Here is a 14153-nt window from a genome sequence, read left to right as displayed (position 1 = left end):
GCTGGCTAACAATGCCGGGGAAAGCTGTTTAAAAGGCTGCGCGCACTTGTGCCTCTGGTCTGCACTAACTGTTACAAGTCTTCCTCTCCCTCGCTCTCTCTCCTTTTTAAAGTAAAAGTCCCACATCCCTTTAATGGAAGAACTTTAAGGCTCCGCGGTGGCCAATTGGTCTGCACCAAGAGGAGCCGGGCCGCAGGGAAAGAAACTTCAGACTATACAGCACATTTGGAGAGGAGAAAAGATCAAAGTTTTTCAAACTCAAAAGACCAAGTTCCCTACAGATTAACCCTATTCATTTGGTTCCTCTTAAAGGAATGATGTGCTGAGCCACTAGGCAGACAGGTAAAAAGTTCAACAATTGCCAAAGCATTCTTCTGCTAATTCAACAGCCTTCTGCTCAAATCAATTAGCTTAGTCTTGACAGAGGAACAATAGCTTTTTCTCTAGGAAAAGGAGCACATGTGATATACACAAGCCTGGAAGGTTATTAAGATGTTAACCCGTTAGTTTAATCCAGTAAAGAGCGCCTGCTCTACCACCAAATTGTCGAGTGACTTAACACTGTAAAGTGTGATGGATGGTTTAAAACATTAACCTCTACCCTACCCTTCAGCAGTGTGTTCAGTCCCGCAAGAGCAGGTGCTTTCAGAATCACAGACGTGAGAAACGAACGTGGAGTTTGAAGCCTTTAGTGATATCATACAAGATAAATAACAAGGCGGAGTGGAATTAGTGCCTTGCAAAAGTTCCGTTTACATACACTAAGGTGAGTGTTGTTACCCATGGATCAGAAAAGAGCTGCCATTCAAAAAACACCACCTTCTCGGGAAAGGTGCAAAATCTTAATCGTGATTCCAGTTCAATAGTGATATTTCAACTTCGCTAACAACTTAGGAACTAGAGTTTAACAGGTCATTTTCTCCATGCCTAAGGGCAGCATACATAATGAGAAACTAGCAAATGTCCGTGTTTCCAACGGGCCCTCAGCAAAAAGCACTTTCAAGGTTTAACAGTTTAGGAGAGGCAGGGGGAGAGGGCAATGTTTAAATCATTTATCAAAAGTCATTTTATTGCCAAAATAGAATACTTATATTTGTTCTTACAGGGGTGGCCTCTAAACTTTTTACAGAAAATGTACAGACTGTATATCTTTGGATATGTACATATTTTACACATTTTTACAATTTAACAAATAATTATATAAATACATCCTCTAATGTAAGAAACCCGTATTTACTTGGGGTGTATAATTAAGACATTTCTTGTTTGTTTACTTAAGGCATCTGCCTGGTCATTAAGAATACCCAAACCGTGCAATCCCATTAGGTCGCGGTCATCCCTCCTCTAGGACGTGTTAGGGGTGAGGGTTTACGCAGGAGACTCGAGGGCAGAAACTAGGTCCCTCAGGTGAAATCTATAGGTCTGGCTTCAAGCTCAGCAAATGGCAACCAGCGAGGGCTCCAAACCTTGGGTCCTGGAAACGCGGCAGCAGAGCTCACGCTCCTCTGCCAAGACAAATTAACGCCTGGCGGGAGGAATTCCTCGCCCGTCGGTGGAGGAACGAGGGCTGGGTCTGGGAGCCTTCAATGCCAGGTACTTTGTTCTAAGCGAGTCCCAGCTAATGGATACCATTAAGAGTTCATTATCATGCTAATAGCAATCAACACGGTGAAGGGGGGGACCCTCTGCCTCCGAGTGTCCCCCCCACCCGCAACACTCGGTCTCCTCGCCCCCTCTCCAGCCCTCCCGGGCGCCCCCTCCCCTCCGCTCAGACCTGGGACAATGGCATCTGCTTTGGATAAGACACGGAGCTGGCCGTGCCAGACCGCCACGTCAGGCCGGTGCTGACGTCGCTGTACAGGGAGCCCGCCCCGCCGCCCGGCCCCACGCCCCCGCCGGCCCCCGGGCCCCCGCCCCCGGGGCCGCCCCCCGCCGCGCCCGCGCCGGCCGCGCCCGCGCCCTTGCTGGCCCAGCAGCAGCGGGTGCACAGCGCGCGCCACGACTCGAGCGTCTTGCCGGACCAGACCCACACGCCCGACGTAATGCCCACCACCAGGCACATGAAGTACTTGAGCATGAAGACGGCGTAGTCGGGCCGGCGCGCCTGGTCCGGCTGCAGGTCCCGCAGGCACGGGCAGTTGTGCGTGGCCTCCCAGCGCGGGCGGTTGTGCTGCTCGTAGAAGAGGCAGGCGACCACGACGGCGGCGGGCACGGTGTAGAGCACGGTGAAGAGGCCCAGGCGGATCATGAGCTTCTCCAGCTTGTGTGTCTTGGTGGGGCCGCCCTGCTGCTTGATGACCGAGCGGATGCGGAAGAGCGACACGAAGCCGGCCAGCAGGAACATGGTGCCGATGAAGAGGTAGATGACGAGCGGCGCCAGCACGAAGCCGCGCAGGTTGTCCAGGCTCTGGTTGCCCACGTAGCAGATGCCCGCCACCGGGTCGCCGTCCACCGAGCTGAGCGCCAGCACGGCGATAGACTTGACGCTGGGCACGAGCCACGCGGCCAGGTGGAAGTACTGCGAGTAGCCGGCGATGGCCTCATTGCCCCATTTCATGCCCGCCGCCAGGAACCACGTGAGCGACAGGATCACCCACCAGATGGAGCTGGCCATGCCGAAGAAGTAGACGAGCAGGAAGACTACGGTGCACAGCGCCGGGCCCGTGGTCTCGTAGCGCACGTGCTGCTCCACGGCACCCAGCTCCTCGTACTCGCCGCGCCCGCCCGGGCCGCCCGCGCCCGCGCCCGCCGCCCCCGCGCCCGCCGCCGCGCCCCCGGCGCCCCCCGCCCCGCCTGCGGCCCCGGCGCCGCCGCTGCACGCCACCTTCTCGTGGCCGGCCACCAGGCGCACCAGGTAGCCAACGGACACGAAGAGGTAGCAGGCCGAGAGGAAAATGATGGGCCGCTCGGGGTACTTGAAGCGCTCCATGTCAATGAGGAAGGTGGAGACGGTAGCGAAGGTGGACACGAAGCAGAGCACCGACCACAGACCTATCCAGAAGACGGTGAAGGCGCGCTCGTCCTGGCTGAAGAACGGGTTGTGGCAGGGCAGCGCGCAGTTGGCGATCTGGCCCGTCTTGACGCGATTATAGAGAGGGTGCCGCTCGCTGGACACGCTCACCATGGGCGCGCGGCACTGGCAGCCCGGCTCGCAGGGCGCCGCGCCTCCGCCAGGGGGCCGCGCCTTCCCGCCTCCGCCGCCACTGCCGCCGCCGCCGCGCGCGGGGGGCGCAGCCGCGTCCCCGCCGCCGCCCCTGCCGCGCGACGGGGGCCGGGCCCCAGGCGGGCGGCCGTGGCCGCTGCCGGAGGGCGGCTGCTCACCGGGCGGCGGCGGCGGCGGCGGGCGCCGCGGTGGGCTGGGCGCGGCCGTGGTGAGGTCGGTGCGGTTGTAGTCCATGCACAGCGTGTCAGGGTTGCCCTGCTCGGGCAGCCTGTCGCAGCGCATGCGGTCGGGCCAGGCGAAGCCGTACTGGCGCATGAGGGGCGCGCAGCCGGCCTTGGCGCGCTCGCATACCGAGCGGCAGGGAGGCAGGGGCTTCTTGTAGTCCTCCAGGCAGATGGGCGTGTACATGCTGCACAGGAAGAACTTGAGGTCGGGCGAGCACTGGATCTCCACCAGCGGCCAAAATTGGTGCACCTCCAGGCCCGCCTCGTCCTGCGTGTCGTGGTTGAACTGGTTGGGCATATAGGTGTAGTTGTAGCCGATGCCCTTGCATAGCGGCACGGTGATCTCCTGGCACGCCAGCTCCTTGGCCGAGGCGGCCGCAGCGCCGCTGGAGCGCTGCAGTAGCGCCAAGGCTGCCAGCAACGAGGTCACTTCCAACAGGTAACCCCACTCCATGCTGCGCGCCTCGGCCACGCGCCTTCGCCCTCCGGGCGGCGCGCGGAGTGGCGCTGGGAGATCCTGCAAGAGCGCCGGAGGAGGGGAGAGAGGGCGCCCTGCCGGGCTCTCTCCTGCCTCTCCCGGGAGCGGGGGTAGGTCTGCCGATAGCCTGGTCCCTTCGCGGGACGCGTCCTCACAGCGCTGCGGGAGACGAGGGTGGCTGCCGGAGGGCACCCCGGTCCCCGGGTCTGCCCCGCTCACTCCGGCCGGGCTCAGCCCTCGCAGGGCACAGTGGCCGGCCCCCGGCTCATCGTCCCTCTCTCGCTCGCTTTCTCCGCGCGCGCCGGTGACTTTGCCGGGCACCTAGGGCGGCGGCGCAGCAAGTTTCCTCTCGGGCGGGCCGCTGTGCGCAGTCAAGATGGCTGGGCCAGGCCGCTCCGCGCCCGGTTCAGCCCCTGCGGCCCCCTTTCGGCGTCCCGGGGCTCATGCTCGCCCCTAAGGCCGCGCGGCTGCCGCCGGGGTTCGGGGCCCGCCTCCGCCGAGGCCACCGCCCTCTGTCCCCGGCGTCGGTCCGTCGGTCCGCCGCCGGGATGACGGGCCCCGCCTCCGGTGGAAGTCCGCGTCGCGCTCGGGCCGGCAGTAGGGCGAGGTGTCGGCGGTCCCCTTCTCGCTGGACTCACGGAGCTAAATTCAGGCCGGAAGGCGGAGCGGACACCTGAGCGGCGCGCCAGCGCCCCGCCGCCGCCTCCTCCTCGGCGGGAGCAGCGCCCCTCGCCAACTTCCCGCTCCGGCCCTGCTGCGCCCCGGCCGGCTCATGAATATTTATACGGCGCGGACTCGGTCTCCGCCCGCGACCGGCGCGCCAATCCCGGGCGGGGGGCGGAGTCTGCGCGCTCCCCAGGCCCAGCCTTCCTGGGGCGGGCCCGGCTATCCGCGCGGCCGTGAGCGCTGTCTGCGGCCGGAGTTTGGATAACCTTGGGATTGACCGCAGAGACAGAGGCTTTGCCACGACCGTCCCCACGGCGCTCAGTGGGGCTGAGGTCGGGGTTCCATTTTCCCGAGCCTGCGCTTGGGGACTGGGGACAAGGTTTTATGCAGTGCGCGTTTTGGAGGCCCGTTTCTAACTAGTCAAGCCCCTGTTTCCTACGCTCCCAAACGTCGGCGACCTGCTGGCGAGGGGACCGCCCGCCCCTCCGCGAGCCAGCGAGGGCGCGGGGACGTTGCGGGGACCCGGGAAGGGGTGCCCTTCTTGGGGTTCTCAGGACGATGGTCTTGGAGGCTTAGCAGTGCGGGAGGAGTGGAACGACTGCAGTTCGTTCTGCCTGGTGGGGCTGGACCGGGGACAAACCTGGAGGAGGTGCCCGGGAGCCTGGCCGCGGGCGCGCGAGGGGCGCGGGCCCGGGGGCGGGCCCGGGGGGGGTCTCCTCCCGCCTCCGCTGAGGGACGTGGGGGAACCTCAGTTTCCTTACCTGGAGAATGGGGTCACAGTACAGATCTCAAAGGGGGTTCTGCTAATTAGGTGAGGTAAAGTATCTATAAAGCATCCGGACACAGTGAGGAAGAAGAAAGAAAGAAAAAGAGAAAGGGAGAAAGAAAAACTTGTAAATAGGACAGACTGGAAACTCTGCGGCTGGATTCTCCCTCTTCACCTCGTGCTTTTGGAACATATATACAGCTCTGCAAAGTTGACATGTTTTTGCCCGAGCCTCCTCCTCCGCCGTGGGAGGCGGCGCCGGGACCTGGCGCGGACGCGCGGACACGTCTCCGCGGTGCGCCCGGGGCCGAGCGTCTGGGGACGCGGCCAGCGAGCGCGGCCCCCGCCAGCTCGCAGCCACCTTAGACGGGGAGGGGCCCGAGGGGCGGGCGGCCTGGCAGGTTCATTTACGCTTGTTAGGACGTCCCAGGGGGTTGTCTTTCTCCTAGAATGGAGTGTTTATTTTTTAATTGATGTGCTGTTTCATTTAGCGCTTGTATGGAACTCACGCTGGGGCTGTAATTACTGTAATCTCGGGAACAAGCATTTCAGTTAGCCAGGAGGGTGGCAACAGACGTCTCTCTCTCTCTCTCTCTCTTTCTTTTCCTCTTCCCCCTCCCTTCTCCCTCTCGCTCCTACCTCTCCTTAGTTTTTCCTCCTGTTTCTTTCTGTTTCCAGATTTTTGCTATTTGTCAGGTTTCATAGCAGGAACGAGTACAGCTAGAAAACTAAAGTTATTGAGGATGTGGGGACGAAGGAGAAGCAGAACTAAAGGCACGTTTGAGGCCTGGTCATATTTTTGGGGGTGTGCGGGACGGTGGTGGTGGTAGTTTGTGGTTATCCGTTTACAAACAACTCGTCATGAAACAAAAATAACTAGCAGCATCTGTATAGTATAGTCGCTGCTCTGCAGATACAGCGTGGCAGAAACCTGTGTCTTCCTCCTACTGTTCTCTCTGGCTTAGTTTAGCAACCGTATTCTAAATAGAAAGGCAGACTCTTCCCCCCACCCCTGATTTTTGGCAAGTTCTGTATTTTCACCAAGAATTCTAGACATATCCACCAGGCGGTGGTTATACCCCACTCACTGTCTTTCTCTTTTTTCTTTTAAATTGAAGTCTAGTTAGAACCTCTTTATACTAAAACAAAACAAAACACTTCCCATTTTTGTTTTAGAAAAACTAAACTCCGTAGGAATCAGAAATTCTAAGGCTTCAGAAATATTAGCTGATTCAGTGATTCAGCAGAAAATGATCTCGAGTTTTCAAAAATGCAAAGACTCAACTGTTAGTTGGTCTTTTTATGGATTTCTTTCCCTTCTCCTCCTAATCAGAATTCCCTTTATGGTTTGTTGAATGTGGAAAGTCACCTCTCTCCTGCTGGTACCCTGTTCATAGATGGCCATCCTCCAGAACATTCAACTGCAGAGAAACAGGAGGTCATACCTGGAGATAGGATTGTAAGCACAGTAGTGAAGGCAAATCCCCCCATATTAAGGACCAGCCTGGGTTCTGCCTCACGGTGACCACAGACAGGAGGGGCTTGGTTCCAAGAGCAACATAGAGGGTGAAAAGTTTCTTTTGATTTTCTTCAGCAGAAAGTGTCAAATAGTGGAGTTTAGGATTACACTATATAAATTAACTAGAATTGGGTAAAAACCAACTGACATTTGAAAATTGAGGCTGAAAATAGTTGATTTTGGCTTTTAATTGGCATTTACATTTTTTTTCTTTTGAGACAAGATGAAAGCTTTGATGATGTGGAATGTGGAAATTTGGGGGAAATATAGTAAGCTTGCAGAAGAAAAGCAGACAAAAAGTTCAGAGCTTTCAAAAATCATGTTATAAGCTATTGGGGGTGAGATTAAAACCATTTACATAAAATCATTAAACATTTACTTTTAATTGAGAGAATGGAAGAATAGCATTTAAATTTTACTATTAAATTAAATGGCTACTTGGCAATCTTTGAGAGCAGAAGAGGCTTAGGAAGCCAATTAGTGTATAAAAGGCAATGATGGGTCAGCGAAAAGAAACTAGAATCATTTATCAACATTCTGGCTAAATAATGATTTTTCTTTTGTATATAAAGCAGCTGTTTTTTAAGGGAGGGGAAATAGCTTTAGCAGTGACATAAATAATGTAGGAAACTTTCTAGAGGGATTTCTGAACAGATGTCTGGTTACTGAATGGCCCAAACAAGTTGAAGGCATGAATGTAGCTCAGAGGAGGGGATTTTACAAAACATCAGCTACCTGGTGAGATAGAAGACTGTCAATATATTGTAAGTCGTGAATTTAAGAAACTTTGGCAAAATTATGTTTCAGTGGATTTTAATTTAAAAGTCCAACCTAAAACTCTTGATCCAAGAGTGAGCCTAACATATACCAAAAAAATGATACCTTCCAGAGGTTAAACAGAGGACTCTTTAGTAACTAATAAAATGTCTCAGGCATTATATAAAAGCATCTTTCAGGGAAACAATCCAAGTCTATATTATTAGAGAATATTAAACTCGATCCAGTGATATTGGGGTTTCTTGCTATTTTAGAATCTTTCAAAGGATTATGTCTTGAGTCGCCCAACCATAGATGGACGGAAAGGTAGAGGTTAACCGGTCTTGCTTCAATCTCTGTTAGAATTAAAATGGGTGAGATTACTTTTATATCCTTCCATAATAATAATAAACTCCATTAAAGAGCTTCCATTGTCTCCACCAGCAGGAAAAGGACTTTGTCAGGAGGAAGTACTCCTTTCTGTGTCTGCTGTAACGAGGCGAAGTTGTAAATGGATGGAGGTGACTGAGGCAAACAGGTGCCACTAGCCAGGAATCAGATTCCCACTTGACGTGCAGCTGCCATTTTGGAAAATGGCAGCTGCACTGTCATTTAATTTGATAATTATTGTAAAATATGTTTTAAAAATCAATCACTGATTTTTTTTTCTTTTCCTCATTCACACTGAAATATTGGCCAGATGCTGAAACTCTTATGAGATAGGATGCATTGTGCGTGAGTTTGGGAACTTTCAGGTGAATAAAGACTGCCTAAGTAAAACTCGCAGAGCCAAGAAGGACACAGCTTATCTCACATGTCAATACACCTAGAAGCAGGGAGTTCCATCATTGGTTCACACTGGGACAGTGATGTTAGGCCTGCAGGTCTGCTCTGGTCTCTTGGCTTCCCCTTGGGTGGCGTGGGGCCTCCCACTGCTGAATCATCACCTTTCACAGGACAGCAGCCAAGGCAGGAAGAGTGGCAGGACCTCCCACTATTAGAGAAGAAAATCCTTCCCCTTAGGTCACACTGGTCTGAACCTGTCACACCGCTCTCGTAGCTGCAAGGAAGGCTCTGCAGGGGAGGGTCTGGTGGGCAGCCCATGGTGGACAGGCTCTCGTGGCGCAAGCCACAGAGGGGAGAAGTGCCATTGAGCAGACACAGCAGTCAGCCACATGTTACTATTTGAAATGAACTTTCAAGCAATATCATTTATCAACACACCTAGTGTTCCAGAGTATTTTGTTCAGAGCTATGAATTAAGTATGATCTAGATCCAAGAAAACCTTGATATCTGTGTCTTTTTTTCCTTTTGAAGTACTCTGTACAGTGGTGTGAATTAAATGTCAAACAGTTTACTACTTGTTTTATTTATAACGTGTATAAACTGTGTAGTGTAACTCCCTAGTTCCTTTTTGTTAAGCCCCTCCCCTCCCTTTTGGAAACTTCCTTAAAAACATGAATACAATTTTGGAACTTTAGTGTTTTTTTTTTCTTTTGAGTCTTATATCATGTAACTTTTCTGATATTGACAAACTTAAATAATATAGGAGAAACTGTGTTGAATCCCATCTCTGAAGGGCTTATGGACGTGAAAGAACCTTTATATAAAAAAATTTTTGTTGCAAGAGTTTACTTCTGGTAACACTGATCCATTTAAAATGGCGGTCTGAAACGATAATAAAATTTACATTAGTAGTACAAATGATAATTAGCCGGACCCTGAGGGCATGGAGGTGGTGGAGAAAACAAGGACATTTCTTTCTATTTTATCTTTGACCTGATCCAGGTAAACAGATGTCATTTTTATCCAAGAGGTGACAGCAGTTGATTTTCCTTTTATTTCTGGTATGTGTCTTGCTTGCTCTTAGAAGCACATGTTCTTATATAGCTTTAACCGTACAGTTTATAGTAAGTGTAACAACTTAGAAAGATAAAATAAGAAAAAATTGATACATCAGTGTGCTGTCTATTGAAATAATATCACATCATTAAGATGAACTCCTGGTGTGCTTTTTCAAAACAGAATCCAGTAGGGTTCAGTTTGAAAAATCCTAGTCTAGAATGTGTTCAAAATACACCGTTAAGTGAAATAAAGCAGGATATAGAACTATATGGTATGAGTCCAATTATATTGTTATATATGAATAGAAAAAAGGCTAGAAGGAAGTTCATCAAAATGTTGCCTATAGTTGTGTTTGAATTGGGTTAACTAGGAGTAATTTTTGTTTTCTTTTTTTATAATGATCTGAATTTTATGCTGAGAAAAAATTATCTTGACTTAGCACTTAGCACTTATTACATATTCTTTTCTGCTGTTCTTTATTTTCTGTATTTTGTTTTTCCTCCTTATACGGCTCAAAATGACCAAAGAGCAAGGACCAGATCTTTGTTATCTCTTTTTTCTCACACAGATGCTGTACCATTAGGAGCATATGCTGTCAAAATATGTTGTAGCTGATTCACAGATTGACTTATTGTCCTTACCTTTGGTTGGATGCTCTAATCTCAGTGCCCCAGAGCTGTCCTTCTGCTTGAGAATTGTGGTTTTGAATGGGCTGAGAGGGAGGAAAGAGGAAGGGAGTTTGTCATTGGAGAGCCACAGAATTGGCATTAGCTGTAGAATTCTAGATGATGCCAGCTTTGCCTGTCTTTGGAACAATGTCCATTTTTGCCCTAGGCTGATCCAGCCTGTCGTCCATGACATGAGGTCATCTCCGTGGTATTTACTTATTGAGATGCCAAACTATCTGAGCATTTCTTTTTGCTGGTTATGGGTAAAGTAAGTTACTGTAGAAGAGTGTGTGCAACAGTGGAGAAGATGAACTTTGGATCAGGCAGCCCTGGGGAATTACAGCTCAGTTATTCCCTACCTGTGTGGACAGGTAACTTACAGCCTCTTTGAGCTTCACTTCCTTGTGCATAAAGTATGGAATGACAAATACAAGAGTCCTCACAGGTCATGAGGGTTAGATGAGCTAAAAGCTAAAAGCTTGGTGCAGCACAATGTCTGGACTTTGATGCATGAATTGAGCTTTGAAAGAGTTTACTTTGAATGTGCAGAGTGATAGGAAATGTATCTATGACCACAGAATGAAATTATTCTCATCTTTTTCCAGAAATTTTTTTTCATTCATAAATTCGATAAATATTTATTTAGTACCAATTGTTCTGGTTTCTACTTTTTTCTTTATTTTTAATTTAATTTAATTTTTTATTGAAGTATAGTTGATTTACGGTATTGTATTTCAGGTATACAGTAAAGTGATTCAGTTATACGTATATCCACTCTTTTTTAGATTCTTTTCCCATATAGGTTATCACAGATTATTGAGTAAAGCTCCCTGTGCTGTACAGTAGGTCCTTGTTGTTTATCTATTTTATATATAGTAATGTGTGTATGTTAATCCCAACCTCCTAATTTAATCCCTGTTCTGGTTACTATTGATGCATAACAGTGACCCCAAAACTTGGTGGCTTAAAACAACCATTTTATTTTGCTCACAATTTGGAGGGTCAGGGATTTAGCTTGTCTAGGCAGATGCTCGGCATCTCTCCTGTGGTTGCAGGCAAATATCCGCAGGACAGAAGGCTCAGCAGGGTTAGGACCACACTGGCCAACTCACGTGGCTGCCGGTTGAAGCTGCCAACCGGAGCGCCACCTGGTGGCAGCTTCCCAGTAGATGGACTCCATATGTGATGGGCCATTTCCCAGCGTGAGCATCTTAAGAGAACCAGGTGGAAACAGCACAACTTTTTTTGTGACTTAGCTGCAGCACGTCTGCTGTACTCTGAAGGTTGGATCTGTAAAGCCAGCTCAGCTTCCAGGCCTTCCTCAAAATGGAAGGAATGGCAAACATTTTAGGGGCCGTATTTTAAAACTGTCACAGCAACTAAGAGTCAGGTCCTATATGAAGTGTCAGGGCTGTAAGGATGGATACGGCGTTGTATTGGTGGAAGTTCTCCAGAGAAACAGAACCAGTGGAATATATATGGCTTATTATGAGGAATTGGCTCCTGTGATTATGGAAGCTGAGAAGTTCCACGATTTGTCATCTGCAAGCTGGAGACCCAGGAGGCCAGTGATCTAGTTCAGTTCAAGTCTGAAAGCCTGAGAACCAGGGGAGCCAATGGTGTGAGTCCCAGTCTGAGGGCAGAAGATCAATGTCTCAGCTCAAACAATCAGGCAGAGAAGGCGAATTCTCCCTTCCTCTGACTTTTGTTCTATTCGTGCCCTCAATGGATTGGATGGGACCCACTCACATCGGGGAGGGCACTCTGCTTTCCTGAGTCCACTGATTCAAATGCTAATCTCATCCAGAGACACCCTCGCAGACACAGCCATAAATAATGTTGAGGCAAAAATCTGAGCACCCCATGATCTTGTCAAGTCCGCACATAAACTTAACCATCACAGCCATTCTCCTTCACAGGCAACACACACGGGTCAGCTACAGATACACAACCACAATGCCTTTAGGTGAAAGTATTTACAAAATACACAGAAATAATATTGCTAATTTGAGGGGACGCAGAAAGTTCGAAGCAGGTGACAAAGCACTTACAGATCTCAGCGATGATAATCGCCTTTGCATTGCTTACATTTGTTCGTGGAACAGCAAGAACCATCCTTGAACAGAAACATATTTTGTATTCAGTCAGTTATGACTGACGTAATGTACACCTGTGGTGAGGTTACATCTGGGCCTAGAGTTCAGTGTGTTTTACTAATTTTTCAGCTTCTAGTAACAGGATGCTTGCCAAAGTGGCCCAGAAGACACGCTGTCTCACATCACAAGGATCTGGAAAGGGGGTGGCTGCCGAACTGGTTGATGCTGTGACTCCGTGAGGCCATCAAAATCCGGGTCCTTTCCACCTCCTTGCTCTGTCAGCCTCTGTGGTGGTTAGTCCCCCTCCTGGTTCCAAAGTAGTTACAGATCAAAGCTCATGCTTTCATATACCAATATCGAGAGGCAGAAAGAGGGACATTCCTCTCCCTGTGTCTCTTTGCAAGAGCCAAGAAGGCTTTCCTGGAAGGCACTTCCTCCTACTCCTCTTGGGTCAGAACTGGGTGACAGGCCATGTCAAGTGAGCCCTGGCCTGGCCAAGGAGGGACATTTGAGCAAAACTGGGGCTTTGCCAGCGAGGGAAGGGGTAGGGGAGTAGGCTTGGGTAGGTGACCGGGGGTGTCTGCTGGAACCTGAGGCCAGCGTCTCTTTACGACTAAGGCCTGCTGCCCAAGGTCAGATACTGATAGCCTGGTCATCTCGGGAGAAGATGCTTATGCCCTTTGTGTGTTAATTATCAGCAAAGCTGGAGCCCTCTCTCCTCCTTCTCCCAAAGCCTCAGGCAGGTGGGATCTGTCAATAAGGTTCCCGTTGTTTATTTCACGAACAGTGTATTTTGCTTGAGCATATAGTGTGTTCTGCATTCAGAAATCCGGTTGCCTTCAGGGCCCGTCGTCCAGGCTGGGGGACCATTCAGTCTGGCAGGGCGAGCTGGGTGGTTTGTACTGTTTGCGCACGTCCTGGTCTCACCACAAACTCCCTCCAGGGTAATTACTTAGAGGAACACCTTACTAAACAGCTGGGAAGCATGACTATTAAGGAACTGCCAGAGATGAAAATTTATTTCTCACCTGTGTGGTTTCCAGAGCCTCGTGGGACTGAGGCATGAGTGGCTTCCAGTAACCCGTGGAGAGCACAGAATGCAGGGGGCCAGGTGGTGTTCCGGGCTGTGGTGCTGACTCCCCCGCCTCTAGGGCTCCAGAGAACCAGCTTCTAGAGAATTACACCCCCATCAAAGTACTAGTTTACTTGTTCTTTATCTTTTCTATAGCATCGTGTGTCTTTACTCACTTTCGGTACATTAGTCTTCTCTTGACATCACCCCCAGTTCTCAGGAAGACCCTTGTGGCATAATGATGGAGCACACCTCTGGTAACGATCTGGGTAGTTGCCTTTCTGCTGTAGATGCTGGTTCAAGAGGTTCCTTACTCACCAAATCCTGGCCACAAGGCTTTGTGTGGGAAGTGGTTCCTGACCTGCTGGGACAGGCTTCTCTACGGGAAGAAGTGGCCCAGATTCACCGAGGTGACTTTTTACATCACACTTTAGCCCTCACCCCCATTCACAAGTCTCTGCCTCGGCAACTGTCACTCTTGGGAAAGAATCTTTTCTTCAGATATGTTGGCTTTGTCATGTTCTGCTCCTTTGGGGGCTAAAAAGGAAAGATTCCTATTTTTACCTGTTAGTCTATTATGCTGTTGATTATTAAATCATTATGTTTCCAGTGGGATCCATGTGGTCTCTGAATTCCTATTTCAAAAAATGCCTGTCTCCACTGTGGCACTTCATTTTGTGATGTCTTGTCCTCCAGTCTTAAAATAAATAGAACAGAAAGACTCACTTTATGTTGTATCTGTCAAAACTCTGAAAGGACTCATTTTCTATTAGGATTCTATTGGAGTTCGGTTGCCTTTGCTAATAAAAGACCAAGGTTTCTGCTGGAAGGTAGTTCATTGAGATTACACATCCTAATTTTTTTGATTAGAGTAAAAAAATGTAGGTGTCACTAAGCAG

At 50.1% G+C, this 14153-nt stretch overlaps 1 protein-coding gene across 1 annotated transcript; it reads right to left on the bottom strand.

The window, feature by feature from the left end:
* Positions 1-673: 673 nt before the first annotated feature.
* Positions 674-4615, bottom strand: FZD8 (frizzled class receptor 8). The gene has a single exon (XM_082618265.1). The coding sequence runs from the start codon at positions 3839-3841 to the stop codon at positions 1769-1771; it is 2073 nt and encodes a 690-aa protein (XP_082474391.1). The 5' UTR covers positions 3842-4615; the 3' UTR covers positions 674-1768.
* Positions 4616-14153: the final 9538 nt, after the last annotated feature.

This window comes from Mesoplodon mirus (genome assembly GCF_964341445.2).
Source record: "Mesoplodon mirus genome assembly, chromosome: 4".
In the NCBI taxonomy this organism is placed as follows: domain Eukaryota; kingdom Metazoa; phylum Chordata; class Mammalia; order Artiodactyla; family Ziphiidae; genus Mesoplodon; species Mesoplodon mirus.
Note: the sequence above shows the minus strand (reverse complement) of the source record. Positions and strands in the feature narration are given on the sequence as shown.